The sequence below is a fragment of the Mercenaria mercenaria genome, chromosome 3, assembly GCF_021730395.1.
Source record: "Mercenaria mercenaria strain notata chromosome 3, MADL_Memer_1, whole genome shotgun sequence".
Taxonomy (NCBI): Eukaryota; Metazoa; Mollusca; class Bivalvia; order Venerida; family Veneridae; genus Mercenaria; species Mercenaria mercenaria.
Genome location: NC_069363.1, coordinates 86777716 through 86803443, shown reverse-complemented (window position 1 = coordinate 86803443; position 25728 = coordinate 86777716). Strand labels below are relative to the sequence as shown.

General features: G+C 33.9%; 1 protein-coding gene across 1 annotated transcript in view; it reads right to left on the bottom strand.

The window, feature by feature from the left end:
- Positions 1-21913, bottom strand: part of LOC123524156 (liver carboxylesterase 1-like) — a 50560-nt gene extending 28647 nt beyond the window's left edge. Inside the window, exon 1 of the mRNA XM_045302126.2 lies at positions 21377-21913. Coding sequence (XP_045158061.1) covers positions 21377-21586 — 210 coding nt within the window. The 5' untranslated portion in view covers positions 21587-21913. The remainder of the gene's footprint in view (positions 1-21376) is intronic.
- Between the last annotated feature and the right edge of the window lie 3815 nt (positions 21914-25728).

Genomic DNA, 25728 nt, shown 5'->3' with positions numbered 1-25728 from the left:
TGCAATCAACAAAACGTCAGAGATACCACCCTTCCTTAACTAAGTTGACAGCTCTGCTGCACAGTGTTTGGTTTTCATTAAATGTTATGCATTTACTCTTATAACTTCATCTTCATCAACAGTATTGTATATCCTGAAGCATTTGTTTTCTTTTTAAGTAAGTATCAGACAAGACAAGCAGGCCGCCGCCCGTACTTTTTTGACAATTGAACAATTGTTATACATTATAAAAACCAAAACATACGGCTACACCATGAACATAAGAACTTTGGTTTTATTCATCTGTAAGATTAAAAGTCCCAGTGGCGGACATTAAGGAAAAGAAATATGTCATTACTTAATGAATACATAAGCAATAATATACCGTACCGTTTAAGAGGGCTCGGGTTAGTAACGTGCTCGTTGCGGTAAACATACAAGCATCAAACACTCATGAAGGATGCAGGTAAAGATAAGTAGCAATTACTGTAGATTTTGTAATATTCGCAACTGGTTTAATTTCCCGCTATTATTCGCGCATAATACAGCGCGCGTATTCAATATTTTCGCGAATAGTAATCGGCGCCATGTACTAAAACACAAATACTCACGTTTCGCGAAATTCTTAACAGTAAGACGGCAAACCGTGAACTGGCTTTATAAAAAGCCTTATGGCCAATTAAAGAAAGAAGCCGCCCATACAGCACTCCGCATGAAAATATGGTAATAAAAAGCCACGTACCACCGTTTTATTTGTTCTTAATGATATTTGCCTTGCTTTTACTCGAAAAATACTCACTGTAAGTAATAGAATTTGGGTTTGTTACAGGTAATGCTGAAAATACTTGAAGAAGTAAATGTATTTTGCATGAATATATCGTCCTGTTTCTTTGGTACAATAAAATCCTGAAAATTATAGAACCGATCTATGATTTCTGCAAAGTCATTGCGTGCACCTAAATATGCTTCGTTAGATTTTTGTTAGATTATATTGTATGCGTTATTCTGTGGTTATCGTTAACTTGGTTGCATACAATGCTTCTAAAGGGTCTTTTTACAGATTTTATTAACAATCACGACAGCAGTCTGTAAGTGACGTGTGGCGGCTGTAACATTTTCTCGTACATGAGCTCAGTGTTGTTCTATTCTCTCGTCTTTTGGGGCAAATTTTGCCATAACAGAATCCCGCTTAATATGGTGCTTTGGGACATGAGAAATGTGTCACGTTTCATCTCATATCGTGAACAGGTTCAATCAAACTTGTTTTTATTTTGTTTGGTTGCGTTCCATGTTCGAAAGGACCTTTTCATTGATGTTATTGCATTTCGTTTCTATGTTACTTTTTATTTTCATTTTCTTGTTAACTTGGTGCATGGAGCGGGTTAAGAGTGAGTTTTTCCCACAAGCACCATGTATATACAGCGGTGTTTTGCCCCTAACAACATCATAAGCAAAACCCCACAGTTTTTTTGTTTGGATTGTTTTACTTTCGTTATCTGTATAGTATGTATATATATATATATACGTTTCAATTATGTACAAAATGTTAGCTGAAAAATTTGCCATGTTATTTTGTTAAAATTTTGAAAACTTAAAAATATGTGTAGCGAGACATGCCATTTGCACGATATTCTGAAAATGTCTTCACTGAAAAAAAGTAAAAAAAAAAAAATGTCCGATTAGTGAGCTATTTCTGTTGGATTTACAAAAGTTTAAATTGATTGAATCAGTTCTGTTTATTATTTCAGTCATTGTCAAAATCAAAACAAGAGCCTTAAAGACCCTAGATCGCTTACCTGAGTTTCCAATCTCAAAGAAGTAGCAAAGTACAATATGCACAGTAGCACTTGACTTTTATCGTGATTACCAGAATTTACCTTATTCACTAGTATATGTCAATAAAACTTTAATGGTGTTCTTTCTTACAGTAAGTAAATAAGATCAGGATATAAAATGAAGCACGTCGTTTGGTATATAATATGTATAATAATTTATCTAATGTAGCACCCATTTTACTGACAAACCCCTCAAAACCGAACACTCCTACAAACCGAGTTTTAGTCTGGACCGGAGACCGTTCGGTTTAAGGGTTTCCACTGTACTTTCAGATCATATTTCCCAGCGGGTTGCTAATATCGAGGCTTTTAGGAAGTGGAGTTACTAATATCAAGGCTTCAGTGTTGTTTTATTTTCTGGTCCTTTGGGATCATTGTTTTCATTCAATATCTTTGTAACAGAGTTCCTCTTAAGCCGGTGCTAGGGGGTGTGAGGAGTGTGAGTGGTACCTCCCATGAACAGACTCAATCAAACCGAGTCTACTTTTGTTTTGCTTGGTTATATTCTGTGTTCTAAGGGATCCTTTAATAGATTTTATTTTATGAAACGGGTTGCTAAGAGCAGAAAATGCAGCAAGTACAAAAATGGCTAAAATAAGATCAATTAATATTATCGCATGCTACAGAGTTTATCGATACTTGTGTTTTCTTTTTCTTTGAGTGAAATCAAAGTATAAAAAACGTGTGGCCTTTTGACAAAAATAGTGAATCGTTGTCAGTAGCGTTGTATTTTTATCTGCATGCAGCACTACTTGCGTGTGCGGTAAGCTTTTTAACTTTTTTTATAATTGGTTTACATCCAAAAAACTCCAGCTATCTTCCATAGCCTTTAAGAACAGTAGGTAGCCTAAAGTGTATCAGACATGCCACTGTGATAACCTGGCATACACGTGTATCTGAAACAAAATATTCACAAGCATCAGACAAAAACTAACATACGTTAAGATGATAATAACAATGAATATCTGATCGTTGTAACACTTAAGGGAGTGATTTATGTACTATTTCACAGCTCTACTTTATGAAAGAATTATCTGAATCATAATGAAGTTGATATCTCCATTTAGACCGATAAAGGTACTTTTTAACGTATTGTATTATATTAAGAACGGGTGCTATATAAAAGTGGTATAATAATAATAATAATAATGTTGACGAGGATGATGATGGTGATGATGATAATGATAATAATAATGATGATGATGATGATGATGATGATGATGATAAAAATATTAATAATAATAATGGCAATGATTACCACTCCTCATATAAAACACAATTATCCCTCGTATGCCATGTTTATCTTAGGCTCTATATCATATCTGAACAGGCAAATGATTGAAAGCAATGCTTACAGCATCTTTTTTCGCGGTAGAAACTGAAACATTAGTAATTACGTTCTATCCAAGCTGTCTGATAAATTTCACGTTTATTCTGATTGTCGTCTGCTACCAACGGCTAGATCAAACACTATCAAAACAGTTGCTATGAGATTCGGTGAAATAAAACATATATTTCTGCTTTGAATATAAAGCTATTGCGTCAAGTGTTATTTTGTTCTTATCTTAGGCGAACGCTTGCCTTGCCATATTTCTTATTTTGATCAATGTATATCTCATACAATAAAAGAAACATTTAACCTGACGCAGCCAATAAATACTAGTATTTGTAATCTTCGATGGAATATCTCTTACAACAATTACATTTTCATTGTATCATGAAAAGGTGGAACATGAAATGAAATGGTTGGAAATTTACCAGACTGCTACTTTCCAGTTCTGCATATTATACATTTATTAACGATTTGTTGAATTCAAAGCTCTTTAAAAAGGCTTATGTAGGTCAGAATTTCAGCCAAAATTGAAAAACCAATGCAAATTATAGCAATTTTATAGAGTTTCACTGCATGTTAACATGTATACACACACCGCCTTATGACCACTTTTTGTGCACTCTGTGTATCTAATGCTTCATGACATCTGAGACTTCGGCTGGATTGACAACGTAGAGTCAAATCTGTGCTAAAGGCCACCTTTGAACAGAGACTACCAGGCTCAAAGCATAGATGGGTTTGCTCTTCAAAGGGTGGTTTTTATGGACTGGTTTGACTCCATCTGTAACGTGTTAAAGATATTTTTTAATCTGTGCTAAAGGCCACCTTTGAACAGAGACTACCAGGCTCAATGCATAGATGGGTTTGCTCTTCAAAGGGTGGTTTTTATGGACTGGTTTGACTCCATCTGTAACGTGTTAAAGATAATTTTTTAAACTGATAGTGATCTTTAAATGATTCGCAAACATGTCCGGAAATTTTGATAAAATGTTTGACATGGGGGGAAAGCAGGAAATTAGTGTTCAGATAAGTTTTAAAGACTTTTCGACCTCAAAACTCAATGTGCAAAATTTAATTAAAAGTGCAACTATATTTTGTATTAATACAGAGCGGTTGATATGTATAGCCTTTATAAAGATGAATTAATTGTGCTCCTTACTCGGATTTCATTTGCGGATGGACACAGATGGACACGCAGGTTAGCTGAAACGTACATATGTTCTCTAGATGATATGTCACTCCCTTAAGTTCGCGATTATGAATGATTAATCGAATACGTTCAGGCGAATATATTCACTGAGATGAAGCGTATCAATTTAATCAAGCGGCAAATTATGAATATTAAAATGTATGGTTCAAACTGCTTTCAAAAAATGCTAATTTTTTGGAAGCGTACTTCTATATCAAATTCAGATTATTTATGGTCAAAGATTAAAATGCGGGCCGCACAAGTGTAACTGATAAATTTGATTGGCTTTTATATTCAAACAAATTCAAATTTCATGCCAGGTAAGCAGTGAAAACTTATTCACAGCACATACCGGTTGGTATATTTAGATGCTACAAAGTCTACAAATCGTGAAACTAGTAAAAGACGCCTTTTGCGATATCTAATCCTGGACTAACTATAAATGAGCTTAGAGGAAATGTAGAACTATTCAAGTAGATTTGAAGGTTATCAAAATATATGTTGATCTCCAATTGCCATGTGAGACAGCGTTGTAATTACCAAAAGGTATCATTTTCAAAATCATCTAAACAAAATCTAATTTTACCCTGCATATGCAAAACGATATGCATATAACAAAACGTCCGAGACACCACCCTTCATTAACCAAATTGACAGCTCTGCTTCACAGTATTTGTTTTTCATTAATGTTATGCATTTTCTCTTATTAATTCATCTTCATCAACAGTATTATATATCCTGAAGCAAAGTTTTTCTTTTCAAGTAAGTATTAATATCCACCAAGGCGAGCATTGCGCCGCCCGTATCAATATAATAACCACAATATAAAGATACACCATAAACATCTGAACTGTGATTAATAGTCGAAGTAGTTAACATAAAAGAAAACAAATGTATTACTGCTTAGTGGAGATATGAACGCTGTAACATTATATGGTTTAAGGGGGTCCGGGTAACTAAAGTGCTTGTGGCGATAAACTTACAGGTATCCATCATTCACTAACAAACCAGGAAAAGTTATGCCTCAGTTAAACACACCAAATAAAATGTACGGAATTTCTTAACTAACGAATGAGTTTTGTTACATTACTTGGTACACGCTTATTTCTATTTTAAAAATGAATTTGAACAAACGGATTGCATTGAGTTGAAAGTAATTAGATTTGGCTTTGTTACAGCTAATGCTGACATATCTTGAACAGGAAAACTTTTGTATGTATGTATTATTCCATTGACATAATATAGACATGAAAAACGCTGTGAACCAGTCCATGATATATGCAAAAGTTTGAGGTCATGCGAATTCGGTTTGTGGTTTTCATTAGATTTTCTTTTCCAAATATTCCTTTATATGCATTCCAATGGCTAACATTTCAATCCTACGTTACCGTTATGTGTATAAGGGCTTCATCTGGCGGGATAGCTCCCTGTTACTCCTGAACATACTGGGGATAAAAAGTGACAGTTTGTTCGCAAGTAAACTGTTTAAACTCCCAAGTGCTATTTTGCCACTGACATGTCCTATAGTGTTTCTTTCTCTTTTTTTTTGTCTTTTTGTTGACTTTTTCTATGTATCTTTGATACATTATAAATTATACTAAATCATGTACATACCTATATTTGCATTGCTATATGTTTTGTTGTTTTTTCCTGATTCCATAAAAAAGTTCTTCAGTAACCTTTATGATAAATTTGATAAAATTAATAATACAAATTGAAAAAGTAATACAAAGTAGAGTTACGGTTCTTCCCCTAAGTGTCGTCCATCCTTGTAATTAGTTTACAGCCCTTTTAGAGTTATGCTGTGGACAATGAAGATAACTTTTAAGAGGAATGGTTTTTGAATATTGCACTATTCATAAATATTCTCTATCATTGATATTTCTTCCCATCCTCAAAGATTCCAGGGGAGGACTGGTTTTATTGGAAGAGAACATATTGATCTTCCTTTAAGCAAAGTTCCCTTAGGTGGGCTGTAAGTTGTACTTAGAAATTTTCCAAGGGGAATGATACCATTCAGATCAAACGGGATTTCGTATTATACTTAAGTCAAAGAAAATGCAATATTTAGCCGATTGAAAAGTGTTTCTATTTACTGACTGAAACTACTTGTACATTCAAACGAGAAAAAAATCTATAAAAAATCTGACATATGCGTTCTTCTACATATAGGGTGAAAATTCCAGTAGGATATTGTCCAGTGGGAATTTTTTAAATTAATATTCTCACAACACGAACATTCCTACAGAAATGAAATGCGTATCCAGTCAAATAAAGATATAATACTTGTCGCTTGGAAAAACATATTCACCTTGAATGTAATTACCAGTAGGTAATAACAACAATATTTTTAAAACACAAATAATATGTCGAATATCATGACAACACGAATGCTAAGAATGCATTTAAGATATATACGAGTAAGGTTAAAAAGGCCCAACACCTTATATTTTGAGAAACAAAATATTGCAGAGATACAAGAACGAAAAACATGTTAGTTTGATACCCACTAGTTGTTTTGTTGTTAAAATAAAGACTCTTTCTTTCGGTATCTAAAATGCGGTATGAACAAAAGAAACTAAATGCGTATCAAATTATATTATGATTACCTTTGTGTAACAGCGATTATAGAAAGCAATGCATTTTCAAATGCATTCAAATCATTAAAACGTATGGCTTTGTAATAAAGTTAATCAGGTATGCAGTGAACCGTGTTTTCTTTTTATCTGTCTTGATTATTTATGCTTTTTGGCGTCTTATTATTATTTTTTGATGGCATTAAAGAGATCTGTGATTCGTAATCCGAATTATAAGGAAAGTTCCGTGCTATGTAGAACAATGTATATCAATGATCAGGTCTGAAAGATTCCTTGGAATGACCAGTATTCTGAACAGGTCTTCACTGACAAACTAGAAAAATGCTCTTCTTCCGTTTGAAGATTAGAGAGGGTGGTTTCTTCTAAAGGTTGCTACTTCTTATGCAAAAGTATGTTTGAAAGCATAGTGGTAGACCACGAGATGTCGTGGGTTTGATCTCGAGCCATGTCGTATCAAAGACGTGGAAACTTGCAGCAGTAGTTCCCTCTCTTGGCGCTTAGCTTTTTAAAGAGAAATTGTTTTTCTCTTCAATGATAACCTCGTGGCTCGATGGGGGGGGGGGGGGGGGGGGGGGGGGGGGGGGGGGGGGGGGACGGCTCCAACCAAATATAAGGTTTAGAGTGATTAATATAAGTTCTAGAACATGTTACAAAACCGGCTTAAAATTAATTAATATAAATCTCCTGTTGAATCTTTATTGTTGTTTTCGTTAAAGTTTCAACTGATAACAACAGTAAGTTCAATAAAGTGTTGATCGTATTTCAGCTGTAGTCAATTGCAAGGAAAAATAATTCCAGTTTCTTTATTTTAACATAGTTTGCATTTACTTTTAAACGTTAATTCCATATATATTTCATTTAGCCAGTACCACTATGTCATTGTTTTATTTCAAAATATAACGTAAGAGTTATCAACCATTGTACATAGAAAGCCCATAGAGGAATACATTTTTGTAGACGACTTATGTCACCGGGAATGATTTAGGCATCATTCAAACCAAATAAGATTTCATATTAACACAAAAACTGTACCCCAAGTCAAGGAAAGTACAACAAAGTACAAGTACAATAATTAGCGAATAAGCGACAGGAATAGAAAATCAATCGTAAAAAACACCAACACGTAATACAAGATGTCCATGGGAGTTTGAAAATTCCCATGGGATAATATGCAGGTGAGAAGGATAAGGATCACAATTTTAATTAAATTGGAATCCTTATAGAAATGAAACAATGTTCCAGGTTCTTGATCCTATAGGAACAACTTTACTTAATTTTATGATGTAATTTTCAGTAAAAAATACAACGTATTATAGATGTAACGGACATTACTCAAAACCCATAAAACAAAGGTAAAGTAAAGGTTAAATCAGTCTGACAACTAACAACGTGGTAACATACTATTCCATTAGTATTTTAATCGTTTGACAGATAACGATAAATAAATGTATACGTCCTGTAGGAAAAAGGTTCCTAATATCTGAAAATGCTGAAGAAGCAAAAGATGCTTCGGCAAATGGCACAATTAAGATCAATTAGTATTATCACCGTATTACAGGGATTAGCGAAACTTACATTTGTTTTGCTTTGAGTGTAATCAAACCATTAGTGATTTTGTATCAGAAAATGTGAACAGTTATCGTTAAGAGTTCTGTTTCTATTTCTCTGCAGCAGTATTGCCGTGTGCATGTGTGGTTAAAGCTTAAACTGTTTGACGTTTTAAGTAATTGGATTACATCCTTGAAATACCACCATTTAGGCATAAATTTAGCATATGGTTAAGAGATAAACACTTAGATACATTATGATGTAATACTTATAATAATAATAATAATAATAATAATAATAATAGTGTTACTACAACTACAAGTACTACTATTGATACTACAACGTGATAAGCATTCTAAATTAATGTGTTCACATATTTGGTACAAATGGCATTTTGCATAACCTTACATATATATTTGAAAAAAGTTTTATCCAACCATATTTTCAACACAACTGTGATAAGGCATTCCACAAAACACCTCAAAATATGTCCACGAATACTTATTTAGCCCTATGCTAGACCATTCTTTAAGCCGCCTAACATTTAATCATTAGCATCCGCAAACATCCTTGCCAGCCCTCAAATAAACACTATATTACCCCTTGCCTGTCATGCTTATCTTATATTCTTCATCATCTCGCGACAGATATATGATTGAAAGCTATGCTTACTGCATCTTTCTCGTAGCAGCAATGGAAACACTAGTAATTAGGAACAATTAGACCCGTCTGATAAATTATCCAACTTTTCTGTGTACGGTTAGATCAAACACGGTAAAAAGTTGCTTTAGGAATCGATGAATTATAACATAATTTTGCTTTTAGTATGCTATTGTGCCACGTGCCATTTTATCCATCTCTTAACCAAAAACATACTTTTATCACATTTTATTTTAACCATTACTTTTCTGACAATGTGTTTTAAAAACGAACTTTATAAAATGACAAATGATGTTTCATGAAATTTCAGTCTTAACTGGAACATATTGTTCAAATATTATGTTTGCTTTGCTACGTTAAAGTGCGGAACTGTATTATTTAAATATATGAAGTATTTTCTTCCAATTCTAATGGTTTTACATTGATATTAGAGATAACATTTTGGAGAAACGTTCTGTATTTTTTCAACATTCTTAATTTTTGTTTTTTAATCACTGTTAGAATAGTACGGTGCCCCTAAAGTGACATAAGACACATTTTTTTTCATCTGGAACATTTCGTAATGACATAATATTATTTTTGTTATTACTAAATGTATTTCACCAGTCCGCTTAGCTCACTGGTTAGGTTAACTGGCCGCCGTTACATAACTGAAATACAGTTGAAAAACGGCGTTAATTAAACCCAAAACAAACAAACAAACAAACGAAATGTATTTCGTTAAAACGTAGTATTACTTCATAAAAATGTAACATCATTTCTCAAAAAAAAAAAAAAAGCGTAATATTATTTCGTAAAAACACAATATCAGTTCGTTAAAATGTAATGTTATTTTGTAAAAATGTACATATCATTTCGTTTTTCTTACAAAATAGTATTTAGGTATTAACGTAAAATATTTTGTAATTACGAAATAATATTACGTTTCTTACGAAATGCATTTCGTAATTACGAAATAATATTACGTTTTACAAAATACATTTCGTAATAACGAAATATTAGTACCATTTCACGAAAAACTTTTCGTAATTACGAAATAAGGTTACGACTTTACGAAATGATATTACGTTATAACGAAATAGTATTAACTTTTTACGAAGTAATATTATGTTATTACGAAATGATATTACGTTTTCATGAAATACATTTCGTAATTACGAAATAATATCACCTTATTTACGATATGAAAAACAAAATTCCGGATGAAAATAAATGTGTCTCATGTCACTTTAGGGGCACCGTAGAATAGCGACCAAAATTGCAGCCCCTGTACAAACTCCGTGTTCACTGTATTTTAGCATATGTTGTAGATATATTCATTTAAACCTTTGCATTTCTTCTATCTGTCTTTTGTTCAAAAGAACTGAATACATAACAACTTTATAATGTATAAAACATATTTTTCTCCTCTATTTATTCGATGGGCAAAATAGTGAAATAATTAACAGTTTAAATGTTTAACAAGCCTTTAAATGATTCACAAATATACTCCGAAACTTTAATAAAGGCGTGACATGGGGTCAAAGCAGGAAATTAGCGTTCAATTTATTTTTAAAGACTTTTCAGCCGCAAAAATCACTGTCTTTGTAAAATTCAATTAAAGGTACAATCACATGGTGTATGGATACAGAACGGAAGCTAATTTTAAAGTCTTTATAAGGCTTAAATGTCAATAAATGCCGGGTTGTCACGCGAGCGTCCTGCTCGAGTTTCATTCTGTGTCATATTTCAGTAGGCGAACGGACACTGAGGGTCACTAAGGTCAGTTGAAACGCCCATATGTCCCCTTAATGATGCATCACTCGCTTAGGTACACTTAGGAATTTTAGCTGTTGTGAATAGTTAATCGAATAATGTACAGTGAACAATCAAGCGAACATATTCACTGAGATTAAGAGTATAAATTTAATCAAGCGACAAATTATGAATTTTAAATATATATTTCAAACAATTTTCAGTCAACAAAGCTTGAGAAGTGTAATTCTATATCAGATCAAGAATATTTATGGTTAAATGTTAAATACTGAGTATAGAAAAAGAAAACACTAAAACTCCTAAAATCGACGGGTTTTATGTACTGAAGCAAATTCCAACGTTGATCCGATTTTAATAGTGAAAACTAATTCACGTATCAGATACCAGGTAGTGTATTTCACAAGCATTTTAGAAACTACGTAACAACTAAAATTTACAAGATGCGACACCCGCTTCGTTATGCCATTGTTTTTGTGCCACTGCCTCTATCATCAGTAGTTAGTGTCCTGTTGCTATGAAAAAGATATGCAACTGCCTAGATCAAGAGAAAAGGGCCTGAGGCGTTTTATAGAAACGTCCCAAGTCGGCATGAATGATCTTAAAGTGCGTTTAATTCAAAATAAAAATTGGTATCAATTAGCGCAGTGTTATTTTTCAAATAATGTATTTAAAGGAGAACAAAGTCTTGTTTCATTGCATTAATTTTGCAAAACGATATGCATACAACAAAACTTCCGAACCACCACCCTTCTTTAACCAAGCTAACAGCTCTGCTGCAGATTATTTGTTTTTCATTAAATGTTATATATTAACTCTTATTATTTTATCTTCATCAACAGTATTAAGTGTACAGCGGGAAAGTTTTTCTTTTTCAAATACGTATTGATTTCCGCCCAAGGAGGGCAAGCCGCCGCCCGTATTTTGACGCATGAACATTTAAGCTCGTTAGTTGTCATAGAATCGGATAACTACAGTATTTAGATAAACTATGGACGTTGCAACAAGACATATGATTAATATACCGACTGGTTGATATAAAGGAATACAAATGTAATCATTACTTAATGGAGACATGAACACGGCAATACCATACGGTTAATGAAAGCTCGGGTTACATACGTGCTCGTGGCGATAAACACGCAGGCATTAATCAATCATTAAGTAGTTAAGAAGCAATTATACAAACCAAACAAAATGCAAGAAATTTCACATTTGGTGAACACGTTGTATTTAGGGGCTCTTATGAGTTTACATATTTCAGTACATGTACAACAGAACCTGAAGACAGATACTGCGCAAGTAATAAAAATCTAGAATATGAAGTTATGTGTGTATTTTTGACCTGAAATTTACTTGAATAGACATTGACTATTAAAGCTGAATCAAGAAATTCGGCTTTAAAGTGGTGATTTACAATACCAAAGTAGGTTTTGTCCATAACATGAACATATTGACTTGTTCCTCTGACACCATGTAATTTTGAAAAACATTGAACCGATCGTTGACGTGGCATGGAAAGAACATTTTTTGTTAGAAGAGAGAAAAAAAGAGATATATGTATCAACTTAAGCCATTAGCACGCAAATACTGATAGCCTTTCCGTTATATTTGATAAATTTGTGACACATTCTATGACTGTCTCAAGTTGTGTTATGTAAATAAATAAAATTTTGAAGAAAAAACAAAGGTGGTAGTATTATTTGTTTGCTTGTTGTGAGTATTTGTTAGGTTAGGTTAACTCAAGATTATATTCTTTCAAATTGCGTCCCTTCATAATGAACATCATCACTTAAATTCAACATGAAACTCATTTGAGCCGTGCCATGGGAAAACCAACATAGTGGGTGTGCGACCAGCATGGATCCAGACCAGCCTGCGCATCCGCGCAGTCTGGTCAGGATCCATGCTGTTCGCTAACAGTTTCTCCAATTCCAATAGGCTTTAAAAGCGAACAGCATGGAGCCTGACCAGACTGCGCGGATGCGCAGGCTGGTCTGGATCCATGCTGGTCGCACACCCACTATGTTGGTTTTCCCATGGCACGGCTCATTTAAATGTTTAAGCTAAGTAGTGAGTACTGCTACACATTTCACTTACTGTTTTATTCCACTTAGTTGGAAATAAATTGTACTTTTAGGCCCGATGTTTGCAAGATGCGCTCTGAACGCTCCGTTTTTTTTTTTTATTACAAGAAACCCTTTTTCAGAAATCGAATATCTGTTCTTATTTCACGTTTACTAATAAAACAACGGGTTTTAACAAAATTTAGTGAAAATAAATATTGATAAAGCCAAATACGTGAATATACGAACAGTCTGTTGTTTTGGGGTAATGGCTGCTCCGATTGCAGAAAAAGCCCGCGGGAGTTTTAATATTCTCATGGGATAACACGCTTACCCGTATATAAAGAAGTACAACTCCAGTCAAATTTGAATGAATATATAAGTATACTATTTCAAGTTAACGGGCATGTCATTTACATTCATATACTCATGAGATCAAGGTAATATAAACATAACAGCTTACATTTTTATAGTGCAAAAAGGACTGTAAATATGCTGATTCTGTGGAATTTTAAAACTTTCGACGGATAGCATAAACTGATATAGATGCATCATCCGCAAAATATCTTCTCTGTGGTTGAATGCGGTAAGAACAAAAGATGCTAAAAGACGGCGTGGCACAACAAAGATCAATTAATATTATCGCAGTATAACAGAACTTATCGAAAGCTATGCTATTTTTTTCTTTCAGTGTAATCAAAGCATAAAAACGTGTGGCTTTGTAACAAATATAAGTGAACCGTTATCGTCAGGGTTGCGTTTTATCTGTCTGCAACAGTATTGCCGTCTGCAAGTTTATTTTAAGTTTAAACTATTCGTCTTTCAAAATGTTTGGTTTACATCCAAGAAATCCTACCCTCTTTCATAGCTTTTTAAGAAAGGCATCGACATTCTTGTAAGGAGCGGGGGCAACGTCATATTAGACTTATCGCCTACCTGAAAATCAATTAGGCTTACATATTCATTAAGATTAAAAAAAACATTTTATTTATCGGTTTTCTATTGTTTTGAAAGTTTTCGTTGTTAGAACTCAAAATACAAGAAGATATCTAATTTTTCACCACATCTTTAAATATAATGAACACCATATAAACATTTCAACATTTAGGTGTCTCCTGAATCGTCGAAAGCTCTTTCCTTACTGCGTTCTGAGCCATTTCTAAACAAGAAACGCTTATAACATCTTTCTCGTGGCAGCAACGGAACCGTTATTAATTGGGATCAATTAGAGCTGTCTGATAAATTACCCAACTTTTCTGATTGTCGTCTGCTACCAACGGCTATATCAGATTCTATCAATGCAGGTGTTTCGGGATTCGCTGAATTACTTGTTAATGCTTTGGTAGCATATGCTTTTTTGTCCATCTCTTCTTTGATCACTTAACAAAAATCGTGTATCTCATAACAGTGCGTAAAAGACACTTTAAAACCCAAAGAAGAACACTGCCAATAAATGATTAAATGAGCCGTGCCATGAGAAAACCAACATAGTGGGTATGCGACCAGCATGGATCCAGACCAGCCTGCGCATCCGCACAGTCTGGTCAGGCTCCATGCTGTTCGCTTTTAAAGCCTATTGGAATTAGAGAAACTATTAGCGAACAGCATGGATCCTGACCTGACTGCGCGGATGCGCAGGCTGGTCTGGATCCATGCTGGTCGCATACCCACTATGTTGGTTTTCTCATGGCACGGCTCAAATAAATCATTTGACCTGTCAAACATTAATATCATGTTTCGTACACATATTGCGTTTTCATTGTTTCGAGAACTTGTAGAACATCACTGAACTGTTTTGTTTCCTTTTTCTGCAGATTCGGTTAATTGTTTTCAGAAAACATCATGAACGATCTGAAAGTTTCATTTGAAATTCTTAGATGTGTCCATATAATGTGTTTTGATAAGGCCACCAAATGTCAGAATACAGGTCAACCCTGGGCAAGCTCTAGCTTTTTTCAGTGTTTAGCCGCATTTTAGATTATACTGGTAGATTTCCAGGGAGTGTACAATATTACAAAACATTTCACTTTAGGAAGCATGTGGTGTGGAAAAAAGATTAAAATCGGAATACAAAATAAAAAACGATACATTTATTAGAATAGTGTTTATATATTGAAATGGCAGCCGTTTGATTTTTTCTTCCATTATACTAAATACGGTATTTATGCCAAATCTTGATTAACTACAATTAACAAACAAAGTTTCGTTATTTCGCCTTAATTTTTCGTGCACTCGTGTCTTCGCCCCGACATGCGAGGACACAAAGACTCGACAAATCAGCAGTGTTTAGTCATTTCGTGTCTTCGGGGCGAGGACATAGCAGTTTTTCATAATTTCGCATCCTCCATGTTTTTGCGTCCTACACCGTAATGTCTCAAAACAGCCACCATAGATTCACTGTCAGTGTTTATTCCATATTTAATAAGTAAACTACACACTGTGAAACTAGTAATTTACTGATATATTGCTGACTTAGCAGTGATATATCAAATATACTACTGAGAAATGTTTATATTTGTATTAAATTCACACGGATGTGTGAAGACAAACCGTATGTGTAGAACATTCGGACCGGAAATTTTCGCACCGTTGTGTCCATATTTCTTTTTCTTGTGCATGAAGACTTTCAAGATCGATGGTAATACCATGCAGGCATGGTTATAAACATTGCTTGAATTGATCATATATAAAAATAATTTCCATTTTAGTAGATCTACATGTTTACTAGAAAACTGTTGTTTTTTTTTTGTATATTGAAACCCATGACAAAGTATTTCAAGGAAACATATATATAAATTGTAATGTGGAAACGATTTGCTTTTCAGTTTTATGCATTTGAGAAAATTTCCACTGCTTGCTTTTTTGTTGTTGCTATTTTAATAATAATTTAGTCTGACCACATATTTGATAGAAGAAAAAATACAACAACTTTGAATACATCGATTGGAAATGCCAATTCTTCTCGCGATCTAAATGGGATGACAAATAAACGCAGGCGGAAGAGAGCCTATTTTGTAATTGTGATTGGCCTAGTACCAATAAATAACATAACATTAACCTTTGAGCTGACTGCCAACACAAACTGTATCATGAAAGTCATGAGGAAGCAATTACAGAAACGTGATCATGCAGCAGACGATATTTTCCCGCCCTTTTAGAAAGTGCAGAATAGACACAAAGTTCCTAACTTAAATTCTCGTGTTACGAAACCAAAGTTTTCTTAAATATCACAAAGGCTACTGTATTTACATCGTGTTACAGAGTCTCAGTGATAATTTCTTTCTTTTTGATACAGATCTACAATTAATCATAACAGCATAATGAGTTTTTCAAATCTAGCCGCAAGGCTTTCTTAAATATATGAGCGAACAGGCGTTCTCTGACGTCATATATGTTAATGTAACGCCATTTAGGTAGTTTTAATTATGGTATAAATTAAATTTAATGCATTATATGTAGTTAGAGACCTAAGATGTAATATTATTGCATCGAAGTAGCATTTTATTGAATTTAAAAAAAATATATACCAGGACATTTTGCGCGGCACTCATCCATGGGCATACAAATTCCAGCTAGGGTTGATATAAACGTTAACTGTTGTCATGAAATCAGTACAAACTGCATTTCTTTCATTTACACTTTACTCTGAAACATTATGATCCTCTTATGTATATATTTGCCAAAATATGAACAAAATTATTTATTTCTCTTGCTTACTGAAATCAGTCATATATCAACACTATTGAAATTAAAAACCCAAAACGTCTGTCTCATTGCTGAATCACAAAAGGTTTATTTCATGTTTAGCTTGTTATGTTGACTAAAAAGCATGAACCCACGTTAATTACGTGCACCGGCAACCGTGCTTAAAGTTCAACTTATTGTTTCTAATCTTTAAATCGCATGCGTGTGTAGATAAAGACAGTCATTGTGATGATGTATTTGTAAAAGTGCTTTAAAATCCATTGATACATGTACATATTAATTGTATTGTTAGTGGAGAAATAAGAGCCGAAGTAACTCCATAATACTGAAAAACAGCACAGCCACGGATATATGCAACTCGAGACAAGGAGCAGGAGCTATTACTAAATCCTTGAGATTATTACGTAAGTTTTCGAGACAGACAAGGAATCGTCATGAATAAAAAAAAAAAAAACAAACAAAAAACTCATTCCACTAGACACGGAGCAAAAATTATTACTTATTGTTTCCCGTAACATGCTAAAAAATTAGGGCAGGTAGGTCGGTATTTTTTTTTAAATATTTTTTATTATGATGGACTTTTCGGAAATTATTTTTGTGTCAAAAAATGAATACAAATAAGGGGGTTATGCCTTTTGAGCATCAGTAAGTTGATTTCTAACATCACTAACCATGTTTAAAGCATAAAAAGTGCAGTTTTGCAACTTTTTGTTAAAAAGTTAAAACAAATTCTCCAAGGCCATAAAAACATTTAGGGTCGGGCCAAAAATTTAGGGAAGGTCGGGATACCGGAAACAAACAATTTTTTACGCCCTAGTGACAAACACGGAATCAATATAAACAAAAACACAATTCAGTCCTCTAAACGAGATATGGAAAGAATCGTCATGAAACAGAAGCGTTCATCATGATATAAATTATGCGGCTAAGGCTAAGATATGAAACATAGAATTACATTCAGTCGCTGATATATTCAAGAAGATGAACAAAAAACTGCAACTGGTCTTTGGGAGGAACTTCAGAGCTAAAATTAGAGACTTCGAAAAGGAATCTCTCATCTGTCGCCGAGACTTAATTGACTCATCAAGAAATCGAACACAGTATTTCTGATGCTAATCGCAGAAATGAAGACTGTTTTCTGGGAACTACAATACAATAGTGTTTTCGACTGGGTTAAAAGTAGTTGTTCCAAAGACTACAGTTATGAACACTCAAACAAGAAAACTTGGAACCAGTTTTCCAGATTGGAGACCAATATCAGAATGCAGTTTTGCTAATGGCTGCTTTAAAGATTGATCTCAGAATCAACCAATCAGATGATCGAGTAGTGTGAATGGTTCCCAGCTGCTTCTTAGTGGGGAAAAGCCAGAACAACCATTTGAGTACGGGTTTATCATCTTCAGTAATTAAATAAATGAGTGAACACATTTCTAAATGCTATTTATTTATAAAAAAAATCATTGAATTATTTCAAACTGCGCCAAAGCTTTTTAATAATGAAAATATTTTCACCATTAGAAAGGAACTAAGTATAAGGGGATGCGCGGGGAATCTCAGTTTAATATTAGCACTTGAAAATTTCCAGCATTACTTAAATTTCATATGTGCGCATTAATTTCATGTGAATTATAAGCTTCTGGGTACAATTATTTGAGTGCAGAAATACTACAATTTATTTTTCGTAATCAACGATAATAATAAAACTTAATGCCATTGTGTTGATATTAAGAAATTTCGAAAATTTCTTTTTCAGATGTGAAAACATCACTTAATTCGGTATCCTGGAATCTAGGGGATGTAAGGTATCTATGGACGGTTAATGCCATATAAAGTCGGAACATGTGCCTAACATGCTCGATTGTAAAATAATACATCACTTAAGTTTTATACCTACAATCACTTGCAGGATATCTTATCCACTTATCCTACCGTTATGCAACTTTCTAAAGATTAGAAAGCTTGATGTAAATAGGGTAATGAATAAAAGTGTTAACGATATCAAATCGTGTTTTTAAGCATTTATTTTTTATTGAGATTAAGTTTTTGTATCAATTCAAATTGACAATTGCTGTTTTTTTAAAAATATTAACAAAATGATTGAAACTGTTAAAGTTATTATGTGTCATTTTAATGTATGTCATTTATTGCTTGGTTTTAATAATATGTAAAAACGTGTGATTTGAGAAAACACTTAAGGGCAACTTATATATTTTTAACATAAAAAAATTTTGTCATATTATGTTTTATATAAAACTAAATTAAAAATGCTACTGACGCTTCCTTTAATTTTTCAACAAACGCAATAATTTTTTTCTTGTTTCTATTTGATAACTTTTCATAAACTAATATAATCATTCAATTAAACAAACTGTATTTCTAAATTTACTTTTTAAAAATATTAAATTTATGATGATTAGAGGAATACAAAGTTCAAACATATTTTTATGATATAATTTATTGCCATGCTTAGCTTCATACATGATGAGCAATCAAAACTGTATTTACAATTAATGACTTTTGGGTAATTAGAAAAAACAAAAAACAAAAAAAAAAAAAAACAGCATTTCAATCATAAAATGCAAACACACAGGAAATAACCATTTATCTGTAGGCAATAAAATTTATGATTCTCTGACAATAATTAGGCTACATGTCAAGTCTACAGGGGTTTTATGGACCCTTATCAGACTGGACCAGACAGGATCTTGTATATTGGGGATTAAAAAGTCTGGTATTTAGGGGGGGTCACTTATATAGGAGATTTTCTTTGCCTTTAAATATTGAAAAGAGTCTCCTGGGAAACAAAGCGATGTTAAGTAAAAATCAGGGAACAGATGTTAATCGCCGGATTTATAGTCGGAAAATGTGCGCTAAATGCATCGATTGTAAAACGTAATTACATCACTTAAGTTTTATACCATACAATGCACTTGTACAGGATTCCTGTAATCCACAGATCCCCTACCGTTATGCAAGGCTTGCTGCTAAAGCCATTCAAAAAATGCATCTGCAGTCAGACTAAATACGTAGGTTTATGCCAGTAATTAAATTTTACGGCTGTTTACGTATCTAAATGCCGTTGTCTATTCTAAGCTATTTTGTTTGTACTTTTTATTTTGGATTCTTCTGGAGATTAAGGTATCGTGTTGGTATCAATTCAAATGAGCAATTTGGTGTTTTCCCCGTTAAATATAGTTTAACAAAATTAGTTGAAACTGATAAGAGTTTGTGTTGGTTGTCTGGGACTGTTTAAGTGTTTGTCATTTATTTGTCTTTCGGTGGTTTAGAATAAATTGGGGTAAAATGTGGTAAGCAGTATGCCGAACTAAGCACTTAAAAAGAGTGTTCTTACAGCTGTACTCCATAATATTACTTCTTAAGCATAAAAAATTTGATTGTGATATTTATGAGTATATTATAGTAAAAGCTAATTAACTTAAACTTGCTTTGACTGCGTGCCTTACGCTTTACTATTTTTTGCAACTTTAAACTGCACATAATTTGTTTTAACATTATAAGCACTTTCTGAATTTCGATAAAATTTGTCATAAACTATGTTAAAGTATGTCAATTTAAAGACATCTGGATAGTTCTAAAATTTACTTCTTTTGAAAAGATATTAAATCTACAATGAATGATGAAACGAATTAACGACGCGGAAATACCAAAGGTGTCAAAACATATTTTGTTATGATATAATTTATCTCTCTCTAGCTTGCTATACAATTTTGTATTAAGCCATATTGGTGATAATCGAGCGGGTATTTACAATTATGACGTTTGGGATAATGATTAGAAATTAGAGGGAAAAAAATGAAAATGAGCCGCACCATGAGAAAACCAACATAGTGCATTTTCGACCAGCATGGATCCAGACCAGCTGCGCAGTCTGGTCAGGATCCATGTTGTTCGCTAACGGTTTCGCTAATTGCAATAGGCTTTGAAAGCGAACAGCATCTATCCAGATCAGACTGCGCGGATGCGCAAGCTAGTCTGGATCCATGCTGGTCGCAAATGCACTATGTTGGTTTTCTCATGGCGCGGCTCAAGTGTGTTTATATCTAAACTTCTTAAGCTGGAAGGTGTTTTTATAAAAAAGAATGTGGATTTTTTGCTTATTAAGCATTTGAAAACATAAATATTTATCCTGATTGTCCTTTTGTCAGGGAAGATAAGAAATGAAAATAACAATTGGACCAGTTGTCCTGTCTTGTATAGCTAAATTAATTAAAAAAAACAAGTGCTTAATTTCAACATAGTGACTTAAAAACAGTGGAACTCTTTAAAAACTGCGTATGAAAAGTTGCTTCCATATATTTAACATTGTGTTAAAATGTTTCAAATATGCCGGACTCAGCAAATTGAAATGGGAAAAAATCTAAATTGATATTACCACCTTATCATGTTCGTAAAAAGTTCAAAAATATTGAATATTTGATCCTCATATCTTAACGCCATCCGCATCTTTAACAGATTCGGTGACAATCTACCATCTTATATATCATAAATACAGCAATAAAACTGAAACATGTCATTCAAAATTTAACAAAACGGCACCTGCACTTAACTATAGATACAATCACATCGTAAAACCCCACAATATGAATAATGCACCGTAATGATAAACTAAAATACATAACTTATTTTACAATCTCAAAACTGTCGTATTTTTATTTTTTTTACTGAAATCAAAGAGAAAAAAATACACATACCTCCAGGCGAAGTTTTCCCAAAGGAGGGCTCGCATAAGGAATACCAAAGAATTTTTCCACAACTTTTTGCCCATGTACGTACTCAACTATTCCTTTAACTTTCCCATAGTTAGTTACTCTCAACGAATATTCCACACTATCAGCGTTATTAATCATAAATAAATACAAAATAATTTCAAAAAATAAAGTCAAATTCGCATTTAATTTCATTATGGTATTTTTACAAAACTGTCAAATTATTGGTCCTACAGAATGAAAGCGTTACACGCCAATAACCCATACACCCTAACTAATGTCAGTACAACGGAAGGAAAATACGCTCAAACAAAAATCGACTGTATATATATCCATGTGTATTAACCGGTTATCACTATTACATTGAATGGGAGACCCGAGCTCACCTCTGCGTTTTACAATAGAAATGTTTTCACCAGATGCGAGGGTATAACTTTACGTTTTTCGCTCATCAGCTTCACTAGTTCCCAATCGAGAATTATCATTGATAGATTTAGTCTCTCTGTTCATTAGGAGTGCGCTGAAAAGACGAAATTCCGCAATCCTACTATCGCATTAAGAATAAATTACTGTAAAATTGAAACAATTTTCTTCAGTTAAAATGATGAACACGACGAAAAATTGCCAGCTTTGTATGGACAATTATAAATCAATGCTAACTTTAATAAAACTGTTCGCTGCAAAAAGAGGCTTCAAACCCTCTAGCTAAGAAAAAGAAATACAATATTAACATGGACATTTCTCGGGCTAAAGTGCACAGACCGCTTAGTTTTTGGGTTAAACGTCACACTGGTACAGTTACAGACTACATGGCGGCTTTCCAGCTTTTGGTGGTGGAGGAAGACACCAGGCGCGCCTTTAAGCATTATTTCATCTCTGGCGGTCACCTTGGTAGAACCATCGGCCTTTCGTATTAAGTTGGATGACTTTTGCACATGTAAGAATTCTACTCCCAATTCGAGGATTCGAGCCCATAGCGAATGAAAGTCTGCGACCTTGACCATTCGGTCACGGAAGGTCCGATAATTACACGGAACTTGAGCAGTTCGCAACCCTTTCTATACCGTTCGTTCAATTCGGTATAATTTGATGAACTTTTATATAGTATAACATCATACCCATTTAAATTATAAAAAGGTACACATTCAAAATTGCTGTATGGGCCCTAAAAAATGCATTGGTAACACACCAAAATGTCCAATATTTTTCAAAACAAGAATGTAATGTTTGTGTCTATTTTATCATCCTTAACTAATAAGATGTTGAAATTTTATCTTTCTCAAATTTATTCCGGTTTACAATGGTTTAAACGGTTAAAATTTACGTTGTAATGAAGGCCAAGTTTGGCTTAAGTTTATCAAAGTTTGTTCTATGCTACATTCAATACGAGATAAAAGTTGGCTTTAATGAAAATCGCTGCAACAACACTGATAGCATTGTAATAAGGAGATTACTGAATTAGATGGTTACCTTTCAAATAAGCACGGCGCACAGTTCTCATACGTAGCCTTAATTTGTGTGTTCATAAAATGTAATCAATGACATTACAAGATAACATGGTTCAAGTATGTTTGGAGTCAAGAGCAACAACAAAGAACGGTTAAAACTTATCTCCTCCGTGGAGTTACTTCCAATAGTTAATAGTTTCATATGTATTCAATCTTTTTTTTTGTATTAAAATGTACACCTAGCACTTTGTCTAGACAATGTATCCATATAAATATCGTTAGGCTGATTGTACAACGGCAAATATTATCTTTTAAGTTTTATTTTCGACGGAAAACTCAGGACATTATTTTTAACATGGGCATGCCACAGACTATAAGCACCGACATTCAAAGCGCCGACCTCGGCTCAAGCCCACAACGATTCGGAGTTAACAACCTTGAATTAATGGCCGTGTTAGTCGAAGACTGGAGTAGGAACTGAATGCTAGATCCTCATATATGGATTGATTAAGTACCAGTTAATGCATTAACAGGTTTAATGATGTGCTCAAAAAATCTAGTTATCTCGTTAAAACATATGGAGTTGCAAGCATTAAGTTAAAGGTTACGCGAGTGACAATTACTGTATTTAAAATGTTGTACTTTTTTACACCCAATCTCATTAAAATGTTAAAACCATCATCACATCAAGAATTATAAATATCGTTAATATACACGTCAAAAGTCAAAAGTGACATTACTATTATTTTTGTTCGTGTGACCTTTAATAGTTTTTAGTATAAAAATAACTATAATATTTAAAGATCGTACACACGGAATAAAATTAAGTAGAGTGATAGTTTACTATTCGGCAATGGAAATCATGAGTTTGTTAAAAATTCTTGCATTTGATAAACATTACAAAACGTAAGAGATGCGTGCCATGTGCCAGTGAAAACGTTATTAAGCGGAAACAAAATTGCAAACAGAGGGACGGACGGCAAGCACCATCATATTACACATTCATCTAGTCACCTCGCATGACAGTGGCCGTGACCTTTGACTAAGAAACCTCAAAATCATTTAAAGTATTTTAGTACTAGCGGCCACTGTGATCTTAACCTTTGACACCATAAACCCCAAAATCCCTTTCCTATGGGCAATGTATCTTTTAAGACATTCTCAAGATATTGAACCGTTTTCATACTAACACACACTTTGATCCTCGACCTTTGACCCACTAACCTCAAATTCAGATAGGGTCATCTAATGTCCACTAGTAATGTGCGTGCGACGTCTGAGGATACTGGGTCATAACGTTCTCACAATAGAAAAAACTTTTTTTGGGGGTGGGAGGGGTGGGGGAAGGTACTAACATGACCGTAGACCCACTGCCTTCAGACTGATAATGGCCATTCACTGAACACGACTGATATGTCTGTCATGTTACAGACCGTAAATGAACGGACTTTTAAATGTTGCGGGGAAACTGTTTATAGTACTTAGTAACTGTTACCTTGACCTTTCACCCACTAACCTCGGACTCAACCGGGGTCATCTATTTCCCACTGACATAAGAGGATCGTAATTCTAAGGTCCTCAACGTTTACACTAATTCCCGAGTAGCAGAGAAGATCATTGACTTCCGAGTATGACCTTTGAATTCAAGAGCTGAACACATTTTTGTTTGCTTCACCTCCCACAAGATGGTAAGGCACATGGGGACTCCCTATATTTCTGTGGTGGGCCAGTACATTTTCATGCCCTGTTTAAAAAAAAGTGGTTGAAAAAAACAAACAAAGTAATTGGTTTGTTAGTAGCCCTTCACAAAAAAAGTCCATTATTATACTGACCCCACATTTCCAACCAGGTTTACTACCAAACCAAATAATTAATAGTAGATTTCACACAAAAACAGTGTGTAGTTTATATGTTCCTTGCTTTCAGTTATTGTCTTTTTTACGTCACATCAACTACATATATGATACAGCCATCAAGTGACCTTTCAGGTTAGACTGGTTTCAGGAAATCCAACAGACCCAACCTGTGCATATTTCAAGCACTTGCAGACACCTTGGAACAACCATAGACCTATTACTTAAACAAGAGACCCACCTACAGGTGACACAGCTTGCCGCAAGTACTGGACAGTATGTAAGAAAAGAGTTATAGTTCAGAATTTCTAAGTACAAAAAGGGCCATAATTCTGACAAAATGCGTATCAGAACTAGAGCTTCTTTTTGAGAAAAGCGCGTCTCCTACAACTGCCTAATCATCTAGATTGGCATTTCCTCTCCATTAATATGTATCGGAGTCAACCATGCACCAAAACCTGTATCACTGGCATCTGTGTTTTCAGTAATTCAAGGGCCATAATTCCGAAGTTATCGAACTTGGCGGAGGTCTTATTGGCAAACACATTTTGTTCAAGTTTGGTAAAGACTGGATGAGAACTGTTTGACTTAGAGCGTGGACAATATTTGTGACAGACAGACAGACAGGAGTAAATCAATATGTCTCCAACACCACTGTGTGGTGAGAGACATAATTATGGTTCTTGGCTTACACTGTCATCTAATGATGATTAAAAAGTATGCAAGGTTTCAAATCTGTAGCTCTTATAGACTTTAAGAAAGTGGACCTAAACAAAATTTTAACCAAGAAACTCAAATTTTCTAAGTATAAAAAGGGCCATGATTTTGACAAAATGCATATCAGAGTTGTGGTTCTAAGCCTACACAGATACTTAATGATGATAAACAAGTGTGCAAAGTTTCAAAGCTGTAGCTCTTATAGTTTTTGAGAAAAGGTGGACCTAAAAAAATTTTTAACCAACACAGACGATCAAGTGACAACACTACCTTGTAGATTGTTTTCAAAAATCAGACAAGCTTAAAATGGAAACATCTG